Source organism: Olea europaea, unplaced genomic scaffold, assembly GCF_002742605.1.
Source record: "Olea europaea var. sylvestris unplaced genomic scaffold, O_europaea_v1 scaffold2989, whole genome shotgun sequence".
In the NCBI taxonomy this organism is placed as follows: Eukaryota; Viridiplantae; Streptophyta; class Magnoliopsida; order Lamiales; family Oleaceae; genus Olea; species Olea europaea.
The window spans coordinates 97,147-121,585 of record NW_019248532.1 but is presented as its reverse complement, the minus strand read 5'-3'; the positions used below and the strand labels follow the sequence as shown (position 1 = coordinate 121,585).

The window sequence follows — 24,439 nt, the reverse complement described above, 5'->3', positions numbered from 1 at the left end:
GTGTCACAAAGCTATGCGATTCAATCGCCGATAACCCAACAAATCGAGAGCTTGCATGTTAGAATGCACAATCTTGATTTTCACGAGTTCGTTTACAGGAAAATGTCTCAACAGCCAGCCACAGTGACATGTATTACAGCAACTGGGATATTGTAATTCACTTGTGATGCTGCTAATGAAATTGATGTCCCCATTTTGTCTATCCCTTGTAACCTTGTTGCCGTTGGATCTTCTTTTGCTTTCTCAAACTCATTCAGGAAGGACAATTTCCCTTCAAAAGATGACTAATATCAATCCTTATAGATTAAACTTGTTTTATGTTCATGTTTTTCAGGATTATTCAAGATTTTTTCATTATTTTGTATTTAACGATAGTACGCTTTCCATTATTATATGTCGCTAGTTACTAGCTAGAATCTTGAGTAATGAAATAATATAATTGGATTTCATGCCTACTTTATATTTGAGCCCTTGTTTGGTGACAATTATAATCAGATTTTGATAAAAATTGGTCAAATGTATAGTTGAAAGTTGTAGATGTCATAAAATATATGATTAAAATTAATTATTGACTTCGATAAAAATCTAGATTTTGATCGCAGAGGCAAATTTAACTAATATAATAATGATAGAAAAAGTTAAATTGATGATCTTTCATCTCTTAAAAATGAACATGAAAAACATATGAAAATAATATGGTCAGTGTCATTGCAAATTGGTATGAATATTACTAGCATCTTTCTAATGGAAGCCAAATAACTTTCACATGGAATTTTGTCCTTCGATGTTGAGCTGTGTTCCAGTTCATAGAGTCATGTGGGACATGGTCCTTCAGTGCACAACTCTGGTTTTGACAGCCCTATTTCAGATACTTGATTATTTTGGTCTTGATGTGATATATCTTTCGAAGTCAGGGTGGCATCATGTAAATCCAGACCTTCTGTCTTGGATAATATAATACAAGTGGTTAGCCCATTATTCGTTATAAAACAAGGGAGTTATTCAATGAATCCAAGTTAAGGTATTGTGATTTGTATTGTGATATGATATAGGAAAATAAATCGTTAAAACTCAAAACACTTCCAACACTGTTTATTAAGGGGAGTGTATTCAATTGAAACTTTTAATGACTTTTTTAGATTTAAAAAGTTTAGAAGTATTCAATTGAGACTTTTTGAAATTCTCTAAAAGTCACGATATATTTAATTGAGACTTTTATACATTTTTAACAAATCTCTAAAAGTTACGATGTATTCAATTAAAAGTTCTTTGAAGTCAATATAAGTCTTGTGGTATTCAAATTTTAATAACTTTTAGAGACTTTTATAAAAAAATTTGGAGTACTAATTTTTATGCAGAAAGTACTCATATAAAATTTTAAAATTTGTCTCTCATTAATCACGAGATTTTGGGAGACTTTCACAAAAAAAAAATATATATATATATATATATATATATATATATATAGATTTTGTGTTGTTTCAAAAAAAAAAAAAAAAAAAAACCATTTTTTTTCAATCTTTCTTTCCTTTAACCTTCTATAGACATGTATAATTAAAATTAATTTTTTTCTATTTCTTATATTCCATTTATTTTTTTTCTCTCTCTTATTATTTATCTCTATTTTCTATGAAAAAATTAAATTAATTTTTTATAAATTTTTTTTCTTTTTTCATTCATTTTTTGTGATAAATATTTATTCTTTTATTAAATTATAAAAATTTATAATTATATATATATATATATATTTGATTATTATTTATTTAATTATGGTCTTAAATTTTTATTTTTTCAATTACTTTTTTTTTTTATTATATGGAAAGAAGGGGAAGCAAAATGGAAATTATGGGAACTAACACCTCGGATGTGAGAATTTCACATTAGATCCAAATGAAATTTATTTCCAATGAAAGTTTTCAAAAGTTTTTTGAATTCTACAAAAGTCTATAAAAAATTTAAAATAAAAATACATAAAAGTCTACGAAAAATTTTCATTAATTCCATACAAATCTATAAAAGATCCACAAAATCCACAAAAGTCATCACTTTAAAAAAGTCCATCAAATTTTTCAAAAGTCTCAATTGAATACACATCTCTAAACTTCCACTAGTAGTAGCGATCTTCCCCCTAGTTTGTCTTCCGAGTATATTCGAATGCGGTCACAACTTATACATACTTAGATCGAACATTTGGGATGCAGATTTTTTTTCCTGTGGACCTCCCTTTACGATATGTAGACAGGAAGTCTAAAGGGGTGACAAAACAAACCATAATTTTGCCTCTACAAGATATTTGTCTTCCAATATAAATGTTGTCTTTTAGTTATTGTGGGGATTCGAACCTCCAATACTCTATAGAAAATCATCCTATTTTACCATTACATCATGCCCGTGGGGACAGTCCACTCCTCTTTTATTTTTATTTTTATTTTTTTGTACCATTAGCCCTTGTGGTATGTGGACTTATCTCTTTCTTTCCAAAGTCATCAAAGCTGGGAGGTCCCTTTCGCCTACACTTTTAAGGGAATTCAGGACCAAAATTAAGTGACTTCTATACCAAATTAGATAACTCTGATTTTGGTGTTCTGGCCCAAGAGATAACTTGAACGAGCTGCTTGTTAATGCTCCAATAGTGGAAGGTTTAATGAGGCTCCAAGCCCCCCGGGTACATTTCAACTGACAAAGGACGGAGTTCTTTAAGGCAGGCAGTTCAGAGGTCGCAGGTTCGATTCATGGAGCTCTTAGAAGGCAGGATATTTCTTGGAAGGCAAGGCGCATACATGGGTTTGACTCGCTCGACACTTTGGCAGTTCAGTTGAAAGGGCTCTTGGACCCTGGCTAATTTGGGGCACAACCCGCGGTTTATCTGATCTGCGTGAAGAGGGGCTGGATCGTAAACCCCAGAATTAGTCGCTGTAAGGTGGACACCCGGGTATAAAAAAAAAAAAAAAAGGAGGCTCCAAGATTTTCCTAGCTTTTATCGCCCAAGGACATTCCAATCAGTACCAAAGGAGAATAGGAACCTTACCTTAGCCCAGGGCCAACACTCGTATCTTGAGGGGGGAAATTCACAAGTTAGGCATTAAGTATGGACAATTCAATTTTCTGGTTTAAGTATCAAAATTCAAAAGTCAAATATTAATTAATTAATTAAATATATTAAGATCACGATTATACAATCAATGATCATAAGTGCGTATTATTGCTAACATATTATTTCATAATCACAATAAAAAAATTTGATAGGTCACAATTTATTTCATCGGTTACAAATAAAAAAATTATAGATCACAATTTATTTGTCCGTCACGAACTTTCAAATTAGTTGATCATAAATTATCAATTTTTTAGGTTATAAATAAATAGGTGGCCATAGATTAATCAAATAGCTGATCACATACTACCACCACCAACATTATCGCCGCCACCTCCACGGCCACTTGCGACCACCACCACCATAGCAACCATCGACCACTCAAACCACTATAACCATCCGAGAAATCGAACTCATAAAAAAAATAAAAATAAAAATAAATAACGGATTTGTGCCTGTGACAAGTTTTTGCCCATTTTTTCACTAGTTGTACTCATCATCTTATGTTCTCTCAGTTGATTGAGTGCAGATAGTCCAAATACTTTGAACTTGGCAGATCACATGAAGCCATAGGTGAAGGTGCTGGATGCTACAGAAAGCAATGATCTTGAACTCGACTGAAGGGTCCAATCTGCTGGGGAGGGTAGGGAGACAGGTGAGGAGGAGAGGGAGTGGAAGATGAGAGAGATTGATTAGAATGGAGTGGACGTGATAAGGTGTGAATATATAAATTAATTTATAATATAATTCATAATGAAATTGTTAACCTGATTTTTGGTAAAATAAACTTCATTCCTAATTTTTGAATTGTGATCTTTAAATACCGTTGGTGTAATCTCCACTATTTTGAGTGCCTTATGCCAATTTCAAATATAGGGTCCCTATGAATATTAAGCTTTTTTAATAGAGACTAAAATCAAATTTTTAGCAAATTTTAATAAAAGTTGATGAAATGTGTTGTTAAAAATTTGTGGGTCCTATGAAATGTATGATCAAAATTAATTATTGACTTTGATTAGAAAATAATTAAATACACTTAAAAAATAATAAACATAATTAGGAAATTTGAAAGACAAAATACAAGATTTAAACTCTAGTACAAACATGAAAATGAAAATAATAATAATAATTGGATCGGGAAAATCCCAAACCAAATTACATAATACATAGAGAATCATTAGTTTAATTTCAACATTCATCAATACAATGACAATGAAAAGCTGATTAAAAAAATGGACAAATTAAAAGAAATGCAAGAATTTAGAGACATAAATACCAAGCTCCTTAAATAAGTGTAAGACCCACCATGAAAGCATTAGATCAGGTAATGGCCCATAATTTTTAAAGAGGAAAAGTGACATTTTGTTTCTTGTTAAGAAAAGAAAATGATGTTTGGGGGAGATAAATGGTCAAATTAATTATATATAGAGAAAGTAATTGTTGTGATATTTTTATGTGATACATAATATATGTGATAAGTTTTATGTCATTTATATGATTTTTTTTAAAGATTTTGTATTTTCAAATTTTATTATTTTCTTGTGTTTGAATATGATAATTTGAATTTGAAGAATTCTTAATTATAATTTTTATTTTTCTTCGACCCATCAATTTACCTTACATAATTTAAAACCCTCATCATAGCGGGCCTTAGGCAATCGCCTACACCACCTATAATTGGGGCCAGCCCTGCCTTAGCCCAAGGACTGATTTTCAATACATTTGAGGACCTCGAAGCACCCATATTATTAGATACGTCCAAAATCTGTTCAAAAATCTATGCCTTAGGGACACTCCACACTCACGTGAAAACTAGATTCGGGATAGGAACCACATCAAATAGTATCGGGAAGACAGGAGTTGCATCCCCTGGCTTGATATGCAACCCCTCAAATCTGTTTAATTTGTTAGCATTGGAAGCTTACAATCATGACCAAGAACCAACTCTTGGAAATTTGGTAGGGTTTGGTGAATTGTGGAATAAAGTTTTTATTGGTCCAAAGCCCCTGTTCGATTGTTGGATTGGAGGAACAGTTTCGACATTCCTATAGAATTGTTTCAAGCGACAAAAGAAAGGGGTAGTTTGAGTTGGGCTCCACAAGAAGAGGTCTTAGTCTACTCAACAGTTGGTGGATGTTTGACCCATAGTGGATGGAACCCAACATTTGGAGAGTACAATGGAGGGGAAGCCCGTGATTTGCTGGCCACATTATATGTTCACCAGCAAGTGAATAGTAGGGATGTGAGAGAGTTTTGGAAGCTTGGTTTGGACACGAAAGATGCATGCGACAGTGTAATAGTAGAAGGGATAATTATGGAGTCAAGAAGGAAGAATTCTTGCAAAGGGCTTATCTTATTGCAAATGACTGTCTGATTAACGACATCAATTTAATGAAGGACTAGAAAGAGCTTTATTTGAAGCTAAGCAGTTGTTAGTGACTATTAGGTTTGATTCGAACTGTTAGAACTAGAGGGTCTCACGCATGCGCGCATTGATAGCTACTGGTGATTGTAGTCGCCATATTGCCTACTCATCAATCTCCTTCGAATTTTACTACACTTGCACCTTCTTCTTTTTTCCTCCAAATTTGTCAATATAATTTGATTTGTAACATGGGTACTCAGAATAAGATAATATAGATTTGATTTGTGGAGACATGCGAGTTCCTTTGGTGGATATTCTTCTCATTTCACAAAATAATTATTTGTGCAAAATGTTGCATTTCATTACAATGTGTATTCATTTTTACCGAGTCGGTAACTGTAAGGAAAAAAATCACGTATCATGTAAATATAATAATTAGCAAATTAAAAGTACAAGGATGTAATATTAAAATTTGCATAACTTGTAATATGAATTACATACAAACAATATAGGATGTGTTACACCTAGCTACCGAGACTCAAAAAGTCCATATTGTAGGCAATTAGAAGCTCAACAAAGGCCCACACTCCACGTCATTGAAGGTAAAGATGATAAAGCAGTGTGCTTCACCTACAACCGCAGCGCCTCTTGTAAGCAGAAGCTTTATGGCAGAAGTAAGGCGCCATTTGCTGCAAAACAACTAGGGAGGGGATCACTACAGACTACTTCAATCAAAGCGCTATTTAAGTACTTGGCTGAAACCCACATCATCAAAGTGAAAGCCTCTTAACAATCCAAGAGAAGTGACATGCTATCTTGACTAAGGTGTCTTATAGAAGGTCTAAGCCCCATATGATTGAAGCGGAAGTCTCCAAAACATGAAAGGAGCATATTTTATATTCACTTCTTCCAAGAGATCTTTTGTATAAAGTTTTATGCGAATGATTGATGTGACTCCTATTGCAGTAGAATAATGTCAAGTTTTGTCAACCTACTACATATGTATTCAAACCTAGGCTATAGGGTGAATGCTTTTTCAAAATGCATTAAATGTTGCAAGGCCTAGGACATTTAATGTGATGACCTACGATTGGATGCTTCGGTTGTTAGGATGAAGCCACGTGCCTCTTCATTCAGCAGCCAACACTTCAACCAGGCCACTTAGTGTGTAGGCAATGAGTTTACGTGGATGCAAGTGGGCTCAAGATTTGTTGGTCACGTTGAATGTGAGGTCAAAAAAATGTAATATGATTATCATATAGTTTGTAAGAGAATATAAAAAATATTACAAATAATGCAACAGAATAAACAAAGTTATCATGAAAATTTTTTTGAAAAATTCCCCTAGTACAGGAGAGTTGGTTCACATGCATCGTACATGTGCTATATTGGGTGCACCTGTTTGGTGCTTTTTTTTAGTGTTTTTGGCTAAGAACGAATGAAAAACTGTCAATTGAAAGTCTGTTAAAAAAAAGAAAAAAAGAACTCGTGAACCATCTTCTGTACACCTAGTAGCACTCAAATATACATTAAAATTGCATAGAATGTATTGTTGCATTTTCATTTAAGTGCTGATTTATGTTGTAATTTTGAAAACCCGTGAAGCATCTTCAGTACACCTAGTAGCACTCAAATATACATTAAAATTACATAGAATGTATTGTCGCATTTCATTTATGTGCTATTTTATGTTGTAATTTTGAAATATTTAACAAAAATCAATAGTTTTTAGTTCAATTCCTATTTTTCCCTAGTTGTATTGTCCTTAGCAGAAACTTGGTTGTGCTGTATGTATGTAATAATATATGCACACATGATGCTTGGGGAAAAAATGAAAAATGTTACTTGTATATAATAATTTACATTTAATAAGGAGTCAAAAAAAGAGTGAAGAAATTATTCTTTTTTATTTGGTTAATAAAATTTTTAACTTGAATCATATCTCTGATCAGTTGTACATAAACCATTATGTGGGAATAGCAAAAAATAAAAATAAAAATAAAAAATGGAGAAAATTTATGTGCCAGAATATCCATTTTAATCCAGCTACCAAGCTTAGCTTAGTGAGAGTTTGGACTTCGGAGATTCGTTTTGCAAAAAGTCGGTCGACGATGGATGAACAAAAAATCCCGCCTCCTCATGTACTCATCTTTCCCTTACCCCTTCAGGGCCCCGTCAACTCCATGCTCAAGTTAGCAGAGCTGCTTTGCCTTGCTGGCCTTCAGACAACCTTTGTCGTTACAGACTACATCTATGCCCGCCTTGTTCGTTTTTCCAATATCCGGACCCGTTTTGATTGCTACCCAGGTTTCCAAATCAAGACCGTTTCAGATGGGCTACCCGAAGATCACCCTCGTGGAGATCGATTTATGGAGTTGTTTGATTCTCTCAAGTCTAAAACTAAACCACTCTTTAAGGATTTGTTGATTTCATTGAACGATTCGGGCAGTCGCCGGCCGCCGGTGACATGTATTATAGCAGATGGGATATTGGGATTTACTGGTGATGTCGCTGATGAAGTCGGTATTCCCATGTTCTATGTCAGGACTATTAGTGCTTGCTGCCTTTGGGTCTTCTTTTGCCTTCCGAAACTCATTGAGGCTGGAGAATTTCCCTTTAGAGGTGAGTGAAATTCGATTCTTCAATAATTTAGCATTTGATTTATTTTCACGTTTTTTAAGAATTAATTTATGCCTTTCTATATTATGAATCACTTGCTAGAATCTTGAAAATGAAATAGTTTACTGGGAAAATGTATTTGATGGTAGTTTTAGAGTATCTTATGTATTCACCAATAATCTAACAGTACGATGGAAGGAAGAAGAATGCATGCTATCTCATTATAACAAAAGTTATATCTAATGAGTATATTTTCATTAAATTTCATTTTCAACGAAAAAACTTTGATAAAAACTCTGTCATTGAGCTTTGCAGTTAAATTTATTTTTTGATATTTTTGTTAAAAAGTTGAAGGGACGAAAACTAAAAACTTTATGGAACAAAAAGGAAAATACTGGATCTACAGAGACTTTCTGCTGATCTTACTAACCTGATGTGCTTTATGAAAAGTTCTATATATTATATAATGCCTCAAAGGCACTTTATACAAGGCATTGATCATTGTAAGAGAGTTTTATTGGCGAAAATTTGGTTGTCAAATTCGTACTTTGAACAATCAAAAATGCTTTCACGGTGCAATTCAATTTACTTTCCAGCACCAAATTTTCATGATCCCCGGTCTACATTTCCAACTTCTTATGCTTTCCTGTCAATCCCCAACCCCACCCCCCAACCAATTTATTGACAATGGGATTAAAATTGTAAAATATGCATGATTTTTCTGCATTAGGCAAACAAGAATACGACATATATGTTGACCTGAGATTGTTTATCGTTGCCAAATGAGAGAAGGTTTTTGGCATTCATATCCTTTCTTTTGTTTTCTTTTGTTTTCTTTTTTTTTTTTTTTAAACTGCAGATGATGATTTGGATGCACTCATAAAGAGTGTGCCAGGCATGGAAAGTTATCTCCGACGCCGTGACCTCCCAAGTTTTTTCCGGTCTGGAAACTTAGCCGATCAAAATATCCAACTTTATAAGACGGAGAGCACAGTAAATGCCCGAGCTAATGGTCTCATATTGAACACATTTGAAGAATTAGAAGGGCCAATACTTTCCCACATGCGCAGTGTGTGTCCTAATATCTACACCATTGGACCGCTACATGCACATCTAAAAGCCAAACTAGCTGCAAAAGAAACGTCGCCACCTGCATTTTCTAACAGTTTATGGAAAGAAGACAAAAGCTGCATTACATGGCTGGATGCACAACCATTGAAGTCTGTAATCTATGTGAGCTTTGGAAGTCTTGCAGTAATGACAAAAGACCAGGTCATTGAGTTTTGGCATGGCTTGGTAAATAGTGGTCAGCGATTCCTGTGGGTCATAAGGCCTGACTTTATCGTCAGACAAGACTGGGATCGTCAGATTCCAGTGGATTTATCGGAAGGTAGAAAAAAGAGGGGATATATTGTGGGTTGGGCTCCTCAAGAAGATGTCTTGGCCCATCCAGCTGTGGGCGGGTTCTTGACTCATAGTGGGTGGAATTCAACCTTGGAAAGCATATACGAGGGCGTTCCCATGATTTGCTGGCCTTATTTCCTTGATCAGCAAGTGAATTGTAGGTTTGTTGGGGAGGTATGGAAGCTTGGATTGGATATGAAAGATACATGTGACAGAAGTATCATTGAGGAAACGGTGAGGAATCTTATGGAGGTAAGGAAAGAGGAGTTTCTACAAAGGGCTGATCAGATGGCGAAATTGGCTAAGAGATGTTTGAGTGAAGGTGGATCTTCGTATTGTAATTTGGATCGATTGATAAAGAATATAGAATCCATGAGTACCTCTGCACTTCCCTTCAACTAAATTTTTATTGCTGAACAATTTGTGTCTGCTTGTTTTAATACGAGAAAGCTGAGCTGCTTTCTGATAAGGCTCCATTACTCATTCGTCCTTGTTTTTCTTATTTCTCCGCATTGGCTTTGTTTCTAACGGTTACCAGTTGTTAGATGAACATCAAGATATAAATCATTTTCCAGCATCTTCATATGTCACATCTGTTCTCTGCTATTCGTATCAAGAAGATGGTAATTAATTTGGTTTGGCTTCAATTTGTTAAAAACATTGTAGCTCATCCAAAATAGGATTTTTCTCTCCAATCGCCGAGCTTCTTCTTTTTCTGTCTGAGTTCAGACATTCAATCGGCTAAATTAACTGGGATGCTGGAATGGCTACAAAAACATATGACATGGCAAGAAAAAGTATGTTAGCGTATTGTTTCCATAATTCACAAGAGCATTCTTCAATCTTAGTAAAAGGGGGAAGGGTTTAAAGTTTTACTTTTAACCCACTATACCATTCATAGTGTGGGGCACTGTATACTTAAATCCTCTACGATAAGCAAGTGAATGGAGCTGGTGCGTGGTGAACGGAACGGTTCATCAAGTCGAAGCTAGCTTACTAAGGTGAAGGAATTTTTCATTGATTGCACGAGCTAGCCAGCTAACCCCCATCATTAGCTGGACAAAAACACGTCTGGTTGTATTAGTTATGGTTTCGATATGTACTTGTTAATGTATTTCAAAAATAGAAGGGAAAAAAGGGTGCTCTGATGCTCTCGAGATCCAAGCTCATCCTAGAGGTGACCGAGCAATGACATGCGGTTGGAAAAGAGCCAACACGACACTAGAATGCTCAACTCTGCAGTCAACATATTCATAAGAAAAAGAATCAAGCTTGACAAAGCCCAGTTTAGCCTAGACGGTGTCAAACATAGAATGGCAGATTTCAGAGTTCACTCTACATGGCTCACTTGACGAATCTCAGAAGCGATATAAGTGTACCTAACATGAAAAGTAGGACATGAAGCCCACCTAATTTGTCATAACAATGCTATCTAACAGGGGTGTTAGATAACATTGTAATAAGCGAAAATCAATTCACATGAAAGTGAACATGTACATCCACCTTTTGGTTGTACATCCACAGTTGGGAAACTAAAGTATCCTCCAAGCTTCCTTATTAGGTCGGCATTTTGCTCATTTTATTTTTTTGAATAGTTATCTTGCCATTTTTGTTGGTACAACATAGATGTCTTCTAGGACAATAGCCAATCAAGAAGCCAATCCAGCATTCCGGACAATGAAAAACGAATTCAATCTTTTGTGAAGGCATAATGAAAGGCAAGTCCTTAACTCAGGTAAATTGCCCAATCCTTCGTTGGTACTCTTTAGGGGAGGAAAACTCTGAAATGCTTCCAAAAAATTGCTACTCTTTCAAAATGTGCTTTAGTGTGGAGAAGGTTGAGTTGCGCAATAGTAGATGTAAGTGTTATGCCCCCTAAATCCAATCGATTTAGGTTGTAAACACTTTTAATATATTTAATGTATTTAATTTTGGCAAGATCTATTATTTATTTAAATTAATTTTCTGATAAATAATATTAAATAATAGAGTCCGAAAATTCAAGTTTAAGTGATTTGTTAATCACAAAGAGTTGTGATTATGATATACAAATTACATATGATTGGATCTTGAATAATCCGTGGTCGTAAGTAATAACGAGATACGTATATTGTTATTACAGATAGATCATCACGTGTGACATTTCCTACTTATGAAGTAAGTAGTTGATCTCACAAACTAAAGTGTGACGACACTTAAATGAACACGTTGATATTTTGTTATAGAACAAAACATTGGAGACGCATTAAGAGATTTCACATGGATAACTATCTAAGTGTCGGTGGTTAATCTCTAATGTTCGTTAGTGAAATTGGTCCTTTGACTTGAGGTCATCATAGTGCCTTGTATGAGGACAGTCATGCTTTGACGGTGTTGGATGTTGCCCTACCAAGGGCCACTAATATGGCATCGTTCGGGTATTCAAGAACCATATGAAAGTTGTGAATGACCAATAGAGAATTCGTCACTCTTAGATAGTAAGAAACTGTGGTCTGCATTTCATTCAATTAAGTCAACAACGAAATCATTGGCCAAGGTATACACATAAGTCGAAAAGGAGTTTTCGACTCATATTGACTTTATAGTAGAATGAAAGATATGATCGATAATTGAGATTGCCACACTTCCATATCTCGTAATTGATCGAATCATATTGACGAAGGGATTATAGTTTCATGGTAAACGAATAGGTTTGGTTTTGTCATGCCATGTGACATTTCCCGTCACATGTGTTGCCCTGATACATGCTGGATGTTAATCTGGGACGGCGAGTGTGAATTTGTAATAAATTAAAATGGTGTTTTAATTTATCAGTTTTGATAAGATCAAAATAATATTTCACGTCGTTAGGTATCGTGGTCGAGAAACTGATGGGTCGCACACAAAAAAGAATTGGAAAATTGTAATTTGTCAATTAATTAATTTAACAATCGTTCGATAAATAAATTAATTGGATTGGTTATTTATGGCCCCGAATTAATTAATTGGATTAATTAATTTACGGAGCGAATTTAATTAAATGGATTAATTAAATATTGGACCGGATCAGGTCGAGCTCGTTTGGGCTTATATAAATACATGGGTAGAGTTTTCAATCCAGATAGTTTTCATAATTCTTGCTAGCACAAGAGGAGAAACCCTAGCAGTTGCAATCTGTTCTCTGTATGTAATTCATTGGAGGCTGATACCTGTGGGAGGCAGATTCAAGTTGCTGGAACAAAGATAACGCAAAGAAGTTTGCAAATTAAAGAAAAGATATAATTTTCATCACAGTTCTTATCTAAATACAAAGATGATTCCTGGTGGGAATTGAAATTGTTTTTATTTCCACTGTACATGTTTAAGTAAACTTCCAACAGTGGTATCAAAGCCAACTTTGTATTTGTTAGGAACTGATTTACATGTTGATTAAATTAAAAGTTAATTTAATCATGTTAATCCATGAATCTAGCAATTGTAGTTTTACTTTTATTTTTTTTTTCAGAATCTGATTTTAAAAGAAGTGGGCGATGGCGGCGTTACCACCGACGCTGCTGGCAATGCTGACAGGTGCTGCTGGGCTGCCAGCAGGGCATCATAGCCGCTGCTGTTTTGGGCAGCAAGACCTGTCGTCGCCACTGGAGAAAAAAAAATCTAGGGTTTTTCAGTTTTGGGGAAGGTGGAGGCGGGGACTTCTATTGCAATTAATATAATTGCGAGCCACTGCTTGCAATTAAAGATATATGGGTGTTTTTTGCAATTTTGATAGAGGGGCCTGTCATGCAATTTACGAAATTGAGGGACTTGTGTTTTAATTTCGAATTGGGTCAAATTGCAATTTTTGAAAATGGTTTTACATTTGAATTTAAAATGGTTTTTGAAATTATGATTTTATTAGATTTGACCTGTGTTTCTAATTAGGACCAAAATTTAATGATATAATTAAAATTTGACGACTTTTATATTTTTGTTAAAATTAGATTTTAACTTAAATATTTAATTTTGACCCTAAATTGAATTTTTATTTTATTTGGGAGTTTTGTCCTAAATTAAAATATTAATTCAATTTTATTAGAGTTGGACTCTAATATTATATTAATTAAAATTTGATTTCAATTAATACTACTTCCCCAATGCAAATTAAAATTTAGAGTAGGGCTCTAATTTAATGATTAATTAAAAATTGATTTTGATTAAATTACTTCGCCCAATAGTTATGGAATTAGAGTTGGACTCTAATTCGGGATTTAGTTAAAATTTGATTTTAATTAAATAGGCCCACCAATTAAGTTAATTAATTAATATGATTAATTAATTATTTAATTATTTCGATCCAAAATTTTAAATTAGTTTTGATGACTATAATTGCTAGATTTATGAGACATTGCATATAGTATTAGATATTATACATAGAAAACATTTACGTGATGAATGTTTAATTATGGATGATTATGGACTCGACCATATGGATGTATTGAATGATTGATTTATTTCTTGTGTTTTTATGGGCTTGCGAGTTTTTAATTGTTTTGGACCTACGAGTTCGTTATTATTATTGTTGTTATGGGCCTGCAAGTTCTTTATTACATTGGACCTGCAAGTCCGTTGTTATTGTTATTATTATGGGCCTACGAATTCGATTTTTTTTAGGCCTGCGTGCTAACTAGTATAGGATACATGTTGCAGTTTGACTAATTGAAGGCGCAAGAAAAGGAGGAAACCATGAAAATGGTGCATTGATGTTGATCCAATGTTGTACCCTTTAGGAATTGACTAACTAGTCTTCCCTTTGACTCGAAAAAACTAGATAGTACAAGTCCATAATCTTCCATACTATTATTTATATATTTATTCGCATGATTGATGCATGATTATATATATATATATATACAATTACTTGATGAGACCATTACATGTTAAATCTCTCGTTAAAATATTAAGATAGTATTATTTGCCTTCCATCATTATAGTGAAAAACGAGAATCCTAAATTGACTTCAACTTGTTTAGTACACTCAAGGCTGGTCTATTAGGGATATGCTTAACACTATGAAATATTTGATATTTCTGAATGATGGGTTTGACTTAACTAAAATTTATCTTTTTTTGAGTACACTTAAGGAGATAAGTTTTAGAGGTATGTTAAACTAACACATAAGATGTGTGAAGACAAAAGAGTTGTCAGCTTAATGATTTGAGAGTTGTATGGAGATATAATTGATAATAATATCTACCCAAATGTTTTATTAAGATTTGTTGAGTACACTCAAGATCTTGATACAACGAATGGAATCCTAGCCCACTGGGAATCAAATGTGGATTCCAATAATTTATGTATGAGAGTCATGAATTTATTTTAAACAGTGGGAGCACGTTTAATTAAAGTTCATATTGAATTTGTGCAAATGCATTATAATACATATTGATTCTATATTTTTCGTCATTTACAGTTTTTGAATCATGAGTAATCATATGAATTTAAGAGGCATACTGGATGCAAACAAACTGACCGGACCAAATTTTCTCGATTGGCACCGCAATTTGAGAATCGTTCTCAAGTATGAGAAAATTGGTTATGTCCTTGAGCAGCCATTTTCAGAGGTGCCGACTGAAAATTCCACTCAGGAAGAGGTGGCTGCTTACAACAAACACAGTGATGACGATAACACTGTAGCACGTGTGATGCTTGCAGCTATGTCACCTGAGTTGCAGAAGCAACATGAGAGTATGAATGCTTACACTATGATTTTTCATCTCAAGGAGTTGTATAATGAACAATCTCGTGTGGAGAGGTATGAGACATCTAAACAACTATACCGGTGCAAAATGGCAGAGGGATATTCAGTCAGTGCTCATGTGCTGAAGATGATTGGTTTCATTGGGAAACTGGGTTCATTGGGTTTTATCATGAATCATGAATTAAGTATTGACTTGGTTCTACAATCTTTGCCAGATAGTTATTCACGGTTCATTATGAACTTCAATATGAATAAGATCAAATGCGCACTCCCTGAGTTGCTTAATATGCTTAAAACTGTGGAGCCCAATGTCAAGGCTAGCACTGGGCATGTCTTAGCTATTCATTCCTCCAAGGGCACTAAGAGGAAAATCAAAGGAAGTTTTAAGAAAATATCCAAAAAGGCTAAGAGCAATAACAAAGCAGTTAAAGCAGGCAAGGACAATACCAAATCTGATGACCCATGCTATCACTATGGAGTGAAAGGTCATTGGAAGAGAAACTGCAAGGCATACCTCGCTAGCTTGAAGGAAAAGAAGTCTTCTGAAGCTTCCACTTCAGGTATTTTTGTTATCGAGGTTAATATATCTACTTCATTAGTTTCTTGGGTATTAGATACAGGATGTGGATCTCATATTTATATAAATATGCAGGGATTAAAGAGAAGTAGACCACTGTAGAAAAGAGAAGTTGACCTGCGCGTGGGAAATGGAACAAGAGTTGCTGCATTAGCTGTAAGGATATACTTCTTACCACTGCCTTCGGGCTTAGTATTAGAATTAGAAAATTGCTATTTTGTTCCCGCCATTACTAAAAATATTATTTCTATTTTTTGTTTGGACATGAATGGTTTTTCAATTAATGTTAAGAATAATCATTGTTCGTTTTATAAAGATGAGATCTTTTATGGTTGTGGTGTGTTGCAAAATGAAATTTATATTCTTGATACTGAGTCATCTATTATGCGTATAGAAAGTAAAAGGCATAAAAGTGATAATCTAAATAATACATACCTCTGGCATTGTAGACTGGGTCATATTAACGACAAACGTATTTTCAAATTACATAAAGATGGATACTTGGGGTTAACTGATTTTGAATCATTTGACAAATGCGAGTCGTGCCTGTTAGGCAAAATGACCAAGTTCCCTTTTATTGGAAAAGGAGAAAGAACCACAGAATTGTTGGAACTAATACATACTGATGTATGTGGACCCATGTCACTCACCGCCAGAGGTGGTTTCTCTTACTTCATCACATTCACTGATGATCCTTCTAGATATGGTTATGTGTATCTGATGAAATTCAAGCATGAAGCACTTGAAAAGTTCAAAGAATTCAAACTTGAAGTAGAGAAACAGACTGGTAAAAATATTCTCACGCTGAGATCAGATCGAGGTGGAGAATATTTAAAGGGAGAATTTTTAGATTATCAAAAAGAGAATGGGATTCTCTCGCAGTGGACTCCGCCATATACACTACAACATAATGGTGTATCTGAACGGAGGAATCGCACTTTGTTAGACATGGTGTGATCAATGATGAGCCATGCAAATATCCTAAAATCATTTTGGGGTCATGCACTAATTGCTGCGTGCTACACACTTAATCGTGTCTCATCTAAATCGGTCGACAAAACTCCATACGAGCTATAGAGAGAAAAAAGACCAAACTTATCTCATATGAAAGTTTAGGGTTGTGACGCTTATGTAAAGCGAAATGAATCAGATAAGTTTGAGGCTAAATCTGATAAATGCGTATTTGTGGGATATCCAAAAGAGACAATTGGATATCAGTTTTATAGTCCCATTGAGAAGAAGGTGTTCATCTCAAGACATGTCATATTCCTATAGAAAGAGTTTTTTCTAAAAGAGGGTAGTGGAAGCAAAATAGAACTTGAAAAAGTTCAAGAATCCACAGATACTGTTGACCAATTAGATGAACCTGAGTCTGATCCCACACCTGTTGACAGACAGACTCTTGATCAGGATGTAGAGAACCCTGAGGACACTCCAGCTCAGCACAGATCAAGTAGGATCATTCGACCTTTCAGAAGGTACGAATTCACGTTTACTAATCAAGTATTATTAGTCGAGGATGATGAACCTACAAATTACGTAGAAGTGAAGTCAAGTGTTGACCCAAAGAGATGGCAAGAAGTCATGGAATCCGAAATGAACTCAATGTATGAGAACAAGGTTTGGACCTTGGTCGACCTTCTAGGTGGGATAAAACCGATAGATTGTAAATGGTTTTACAAGAAAAAAGTCGATGTGAATGGAAACGTCCATACATACAAAGCAAGACTAGTAGTGAAAGGTTACACACAAAGACAACTTTGATGAAACTTTTTTGCCTGTAGCCAAAGTCCATTCGGATTTTACTTGCAATAGCTGCATACCATGATTATGAGATATGACAAATGGATGTCAAAACTGCTTTCCTTAATAGAAACTTACAAGAGGAGGTGTACATAACACAGCTTGAAGGTTTTGAATCCAAATGAGCCAACAAAATATGTAAGCTAAATCAATCCATTTATGGATTAAAGCAAGCCTTAAGGAGCTGGAATCTTCGTTTTGATAAGACAATCAAAAGGTTTGATTTTATCAAAAATGAAGATGAACCGTGTGTTTATAAGAAGACAAGTGGGAGCGTGGTTGTATTCCTAATATTATATGTTGATGACATATTATTAATAGAAAACGACATCCCAATGCTTAAATCGGTAAAATTATAGTTGTCAAAGAATTTCTTCATGAAAGATATGAGAAAAGCAATCTATATCTTGGGAATCAAGATCTATAGAGATAGATCTAAAAGATTACTAGACTTATCACAATCTTCGTACATAGATAAAATCTTGAGAAGATTTAATATAGAAGAGTCTCAGAGAGGTTTATGTCCCATGTCACATGAGATTTACCTCTCAAAAGATATGTGTCCTAAAACACATGATGAAAGGAATTGCATGGATAAGATTCCTTATACATCGGCGATAGGATCTATCATGTATGCGATGCTATGTACGAGACCAGATGTTTCATATGCTCTAAGTGTTACGATCAGGTTTCAAGCAGATCCTGGTGAGAAACACTAAATAGCGGTTAAGAACATTCTTAAATATTTGAGAAGAACTAAAGATGTGTTCTTGATCTATGGAGGAAATGAACTAAAGATTCATCGGTATACCGATGCTAGCTTTCAATCTGATAAAGATGATAGCTAATCTCAATCAGGATATATGTTTACTCTCAACGATGAAGCGGTTAGATGGAAAAGTTCCAAACAAGAGACAACCGCTGATTCAACAACGGAAGTCGAGTACATTGCTGCTTCTGAAGCAGCAAAGGAAGCTGTCTGGATCAAGAAATTCATTAATGAACTGGGAGTCGTTCCTAGCATTGTTGATTCCATACCTTTATATTGTGATAGCAATGGAACCATCGCACAAGCAAAGGAACCGAGATCTCATCAACGATCCAAACAAGTGCTAAGGCGATATCATCTCATTAGGGAGATTATACAAAGAAATGACGTAACGATAGAGCGAGTTCCCACAGATGACAATATTGCAGATCCATTAACAAAGTCGTTGTCACAACAAAAACATGATCGTCATGTGGATGCTTATGGTATTAGATACATTAGTGATTGGATCTAGTGCAAGTGGGAATTTGTAAGTGTTATGCCCTATATCCAATCGATTTAGGTTGTAAACACTTTTAATATATTTAATGTATTTAATTTTGGCAAGATCTAATATTTATTTAAATTAATTTTTTGATAAACAATATTAAATAATAGAATCCGAAGATTCAAGTTTAAGTGATTTGTTAATCACAAAGAGTTGTGATTGTGAGATACAAATTACGTATGATTGGATCTTGAATAATCCGTGGTCGTAAATAATAACGAGATACGAATATCGTTATTACAGATAGATCATCACGTGTGGCATTTCCTACTTGTGAAGTAAGTAGCTGATCTCACAAGTTAAAGTGTGGTGATACTTAAATGAACACGTGGATGTTTTGTTATAGAATAAAACATTGGAGACCCGCTAAGAGATTCCACATGGATAACTATCTGAGTGTCGGTGGTTAATCTCTAACGTTCGGTAGTGGAATTGGTCCTTTGACTTGAGGTCATCATAGTGTCTTGTATGACGACAGTCATGCTTTGATGGTGTTGAATGTTGCCCTACCAAGGGCCGCTAATACGGCATCGTTCGGGTATGTCAAGAACTATATGAAGGTTGTGAATGACCAATAGAGGATTCGTCACTCTTAGATAGTAAGAGACCGTGATCTGAATTTTGTTCAATTAAGTTAATAACGAAATCCTTGACCAAGGTATACACATAAGTCGAAAATGAGTTTTCGACTCATATTGAATTAATAGTAGAATGAAAGATATGAACAATAATCGAGATTGACACACTTCCATATCTCGTAATTGATCGGATCATATTGACGAAGGGATTATAGTTTCATGGTAAACTAACAGGTTTGGTTTTGTCATACCACGTGACATTTTCCGTTACATGTGTTGCCCTGATACATTACTAGATGTCAATCTGTGATGGCGAGTGTGAATTTTTGATAAATTAAAAGGGTGTTTTAATTTATCAGTTTTGATTAGATCAAATAATATTTCACGTCGTTAGACATTGTGGTTGGGAACCTGATGGGTCGCATACAAAAGAGAATTGGAAGATTGCAATTTGCCAATTAATTAATTTAACAATCGTTGGATAAATTAATTAATTGAATTAGTTATTTATAGCCCCGAATTAATTAATTGGATTAATTAATTCACGGACCGGATTTAATTAAATATTGGATCGGACCAGGTCAAACCCGTTTGAGCTTATATAAATACATGGCTAGGGTTTTCTATCCAAATAGTTTTCATAATTCTTGCTAGTACAAGAGGAGAAATCCTAACAGTTGCAGTCTATTCTCTGTGTGGAATTCATTGGAGGCTGGACAATTGGACAGCTGTGGGAGGCAGATTCAAGTTGCTAGAACTAAGATAATGCAAACGAGTTTGCAAACTCAAGAAAAGGTATAATTTTCATCACAATTCTTATCTAAATACAAAGATGAATTCTAGTAGGAATTAAAATTGTTTTTATTTTCGCTGTACATGTTTAAGTAAATTCCCAACAGTAAATTCATGGATCGATAAATTGATGGATAAAATAGCAATATGCCTGATTTGAAGAGGCTTTTATATAAACACTGGAAAATAATATGTGGAGTGGGAGATTCAATTAATTGAGATTTTGAAACTAAAATTTTACCACTACCATCGATAAATTTAGCCATGGCATTTATAATACAATCCAAATAGGCCTCGTCGCTAGTAACAAAAATTGTAAAAGCCTAGAAAGATACATGCTCAGTTGAGATGTGATATGATTGCATCACAATGTCTAAGGATGCAATCTAATAGATCATTGTATCAAGTAGTTGGATCATAGTCTCTTACCAAAAAAATGGCTGCATGTGTAGCATCACCAATTATGAGAAATCCACAATCCATGTGTTGTTTAAACAATGTCAGTTGGATCCTAGAGTCAATAGCTAGATATGGATAAGGGGGCAAGGAATATATAACGAGCTACAATAATGGTCAAAGAGCCTAACATAGCTAGGTTAAAAGATAATTAAGCGTGACATAACTAGGTTAAAAGATAATTGAGCATGCTATGACATTGTTAGTATCTCATATAGGCCTTTATGATCCTAACTCGGAGGAGGAGCAGGTATCCCTTACTCATTCCTACCTTCGTTAAGAATGGCAGGATGGAATAAAAATTACTAATCCGTCCACTCTCCTTTCCTCCCATTGCTAGGAGCCTCGCGCTCCTGGCTTTTAGGAAAAGTATCAGCATTCAAAATTGTAAAGTATACACAAAAAAAATAAAAAGAAAAAAAAATTGTAGTACAAGAGTAAGGAGAGAGCGCGAATACATATGACAGAGGCCTGGGATACCATTCTATTTGCACAAGTAATAAGACGTTCCTTCTATCGGGAAATTTTTCATGCCTTGCTCCACAGTTTCAGTTGTCGACTAGTTACTAATTGACTGCTGAAGAGGGATTGCAAGTTTGACAGCATGCCCCATTGGAAGCATGAAATCCTATCTAATTAAAGTATCTTAGGCATCTTAGGTAACGAGCTAGATTAGGATAGCAGATTCTGTTCTTTGACAGATTGCATTTTCTCTGATAGAAAGTTATGGCATATAACAAGCGTTTATGGGAATTCTATGTCAACAATTGACAATTCTAGTCATGAAGAACTATATTACCACAAGCACATGTAAGGAAGGGGCAACTCTTTTAGCTGATTAATGGTCCTCAAGATTCATTAATTATTTGCTCACATGGCAATTTACTTGGATTGAACAAACATTTTCGAGGAGTAACACTTGAGATGGTTCCATTGAACTATAAGAATACAACATTATGGAATGAATTAACAGAAGTTACAGTTAACTATCAGAGTGATGCAATGTAATTGACCATGCTTTTTACAGAATTGAAGGAGGAGCCGCCAACCTCTAGACAAAGATTAGTCTTTTCCTTCAAATGTAAAACCCGTTTTCTGATTTCTTCACCTTCTTTCTCCATCATAATTTTCTTAATGGCCTGCTCAATGTTTACCCTGTCCAGGCCATTCTCCAACTGCAACCCAGCTTTCCAGACATGGCTGACATAACGCGCATTCACCAGTTGATCAGTAAAACATGGCATACAGATCATTGGCACGCCTTCACAAATACTTTCTATTGTTGAATTCCATCCATTATGTGTCCAAAATGCTCCTACAGCTGGATGCGCAAGCACTTCTAGTTGAGGAGCCCATTTCACTATATGGCCTCTTCCTTCTAACTTTTCAAGGAAGCGTTTGGGCAATGCTTCTAACCATTCTGCACCGCGAACTAATCCAGGCCGAACAACCCATAGAAAAGGAAGATTGCTGTTGGCTAGGCTCCAAGCAACCTCGATAAATTCTTTTTCCTCTATTGCTGCAATACTTCCAAAGCTCACATAAATAACAGAATTTGGAGATTGTTCATTTAGCCAGGAAATAGAACTTGTGTCAACTGCTATTAAGTTACTTGAGGAGACAGTGAAATGTTTATGAAAGGGGCCAACTGGGAAGATTGGGATTGGAAAATCTTGGCGGAGTTTGGTGAGTGCAGCTTCTTCAAGTTCTTCAAATGAGTTCCAAATTAGTCCCAAAGAGTTCTTGGTTTCTTGAATCATTCTTTCTAGTAGTTCATAAAGAATCTCAGGATTAGATGTCTTAATCACAGGGAGATCTTTTACTCTAAGGGGAGGAAGCTCTACAACTGGCTCTTCTGACCGACCATCTAAACAAACACAAGTCATATGTTCAAATTCGCTTCAAGATAACAGAACAAACTATATTGGACACACTAAATTAACAAATTCAGAATAATAAAGATGATAAGGATGCAGCAGTGCAATTAACCGAACCTTGAATTGGAATATATCCCTTTTCGAGCAGAAGAGGAAAAGCAGCAAAAGCCAGGAAAGAAGAGACCCCTCCCGTTCTTAAGACAATCCTCGGGAGATTAAAACTCTTTGCAACCGCAGCTGTGAAATACAAGATGGCATCTGAGATTAAACACGCAATTGGATCCCCCGATTTATCAGCTAATAATTGAGCCAATGCTTCTTGAAATGGTGCAATGCAATTCTGATTAAGGAGTGAGAGGAGGGAGAGGACATCACTTGGGGAAGACTGACTTTCCGACAAGCCATCAGAGATAGGGTAAAAGTTGAAGTGGGGATAATTTGTAGGATTGGGAGAGTTGAATTTGGTATGAATAATTGTTATGGAAAATCCCTTTGAATGAAGAATGTTTGCAAGCTGAAGCATAGGGCTAATATGGCCTTGCAATGGTAGTGGAAACAGTATTAACTGGCGGCCTAGTCTTTCTTGCGGTTGAGATTCACTTTGGTTCTCCATGGAAAAGGAGCTTTTATATCTTAATTTGTAACCTTAAAGTTTATGCAAAATAAAATTGTCTACCTTATATTACCAAGTGAGTGAAAGACAACATTTATTAGCAGCATCTACCAAGTGAACTTCAGGATTTTTTACTTCAATTGTCCATTCAGATTTCAGTGTGTCAAGTACCACATTTAAAAAATAAAATAAAATAAAAAAACGTCTCTGGTACATTTTTTAATCTAAATCGTAACACGTGCACAGTCTCATTATCAAAATAAAAATAAAAATAGAATAAAGATTGGTTCCTTTCTTGATTTTCGTTCATTTCTCAAACCTGCCAACATGTTAAAACAAATGGGTTTTAAAATTCAATTTAAGATTCCCAGAGCTGAAGTTAAGCTCATTGATGTAATAAAACCATGTGATGATGCATCGTAATTAGTTGCAGACAATAAATTAAACAAACCTCTGGCTCTTATTAGTGGGTCATGGAAGAGGAAAGCCATTGTCCACTGTCCATCATAATTAATTACTAATTCAAACTCAATGGATATGGCCCCAGACGATCACACAATACAAAGAAGGCTAAAGAAAGTAAAGATGGGTGTCAATTTGCGATCCCTTTCTCAAAAACACGTGGACCAAATCCCTTAATCAAATTCAATACTACTTACTGACTTTCAACCATATTAAATACTCTACTACAGAGTAATACACGATGGAGTGAAAACTCTAACAATCTATTACTATGTGGCAGTTGAAATTTGGTTGAGTGTAAAATCACAAAAAAAACATGACTTTCGTGTTAACTTTGATCAAATATTCAAACTTGATTTAGTAGTCAAATTATAAAAATAAATAGACTAATTAATTCTACTCGACGAGTAAATGATCGTCGTATATTTGAAATTTTAAAATCATTTCCGAATGAATGAGAAATTACTATCCAAAGTTAAAAAGAGGAGGGAAAGACTAACCGAGATTTTGCCCAACTCCACCGGCTCACCTAGCGCTCGAGCGGTGAGCGAGCAATAAGATTGTTGCTCAAGAGACAGGTCTTTACATAAAATAACACCACTGATGCTCGAGCGATGCACCAACGGTAGGCTAGCGACAAAATGGGTTGCCATCCTTCAATAAGGCCAGTGAGTTTTAGGGCATATCTCTTCACTTATACCCTCTCCTCTCCTATAAATAAGATCCTTGGAACGTCCATTATAACATCTTAATCATACGCAATCATA

At 35.0% G+C, this 24,439-nt stretch overlaps 2 protein-coding genes across 2 annotated transcripts; one reads left to right on the top strand and one right to left on the bottom strand.

The window, feature by feature from the left end:
- Window positions 1-7,452: 7,452 nt before the first annotated feature.
- Window positions 7,453-10,059, top strand: LOC111384737 (7-deoxyloganetic acid glucosyltransferase-like). The gene is made up of 2 exons (XM_023009055.1): window positions 7,453-8,081; window positions 8,938-10,059. Exons 1-2 carry the CDS (start codon window positions 7,478-7,480, stop codon window positions 9,882-9,884), a joined length of 1,551 nt encoding a protein of 516 aa, XP_022864823.1. The 5' UTR covers window positions 7,453-7,477; the 3' UTR covers window positions 9,885-10,059.
- An 11,563-nt stretch (window positions 10,060-21,622) lies between these two features.
- Window positions 21,623-23,260, bottom strand: LOC111384745 (UDP-glycosyltransferase 76B1-like). The gene is made up of 2 exons (XM_023009063.1): window positions 22,715-23,260; window positions 21,623-22,587 (listed from the first exon to the last, which is right to left on the bottom strand). The coding sequence occupies exons 1-2, from the start codon at window positions 23,208-23,210 to the stop codon at window positions 21,710-21,712; spliced, it is 1,374 nt and encodes a 457-aa protein (XP_022864831.1). The 5' UTR covers window positions 23,211-23,260; the 3' UTR covers window positions 21,623-21,709.
- Window positions 23,261-24,439: the final 1,179 nt, after the last annotated feature.

Bases quoted from the DNA above. Each gene is read 5' to 3' on its own strand.
- LOC111384737 (XM_023009055.1), top strand. From the start codon at position 7,478: ATGTGCCAGAATATCCATTTTAATCCAGCTACCAAGCTTAGCTTAGTG. The intron at 8,082-8,937 runs GTGAGTGAAATT...TTTAAACTGCAG, and splicing joins TGGAGAATTTCCCTTTAGAG to ATGATGATTTGGATGCACTC.
- LOC111384745 (XM_023009063.1), bottom strand. From the start codon at position 23,210: ATGGAGAACCAAAGTGAATCTCAACCGCAAGAAAGACTAGGCCGCCAG. The intron at 22,588-22,714 runs GTTCGGTTAATT...GTGTTTGTTTAG, and splicing joins GGGATATATTCCAATTCAAG to ATGGTCGGTCAGAAGAGCCA.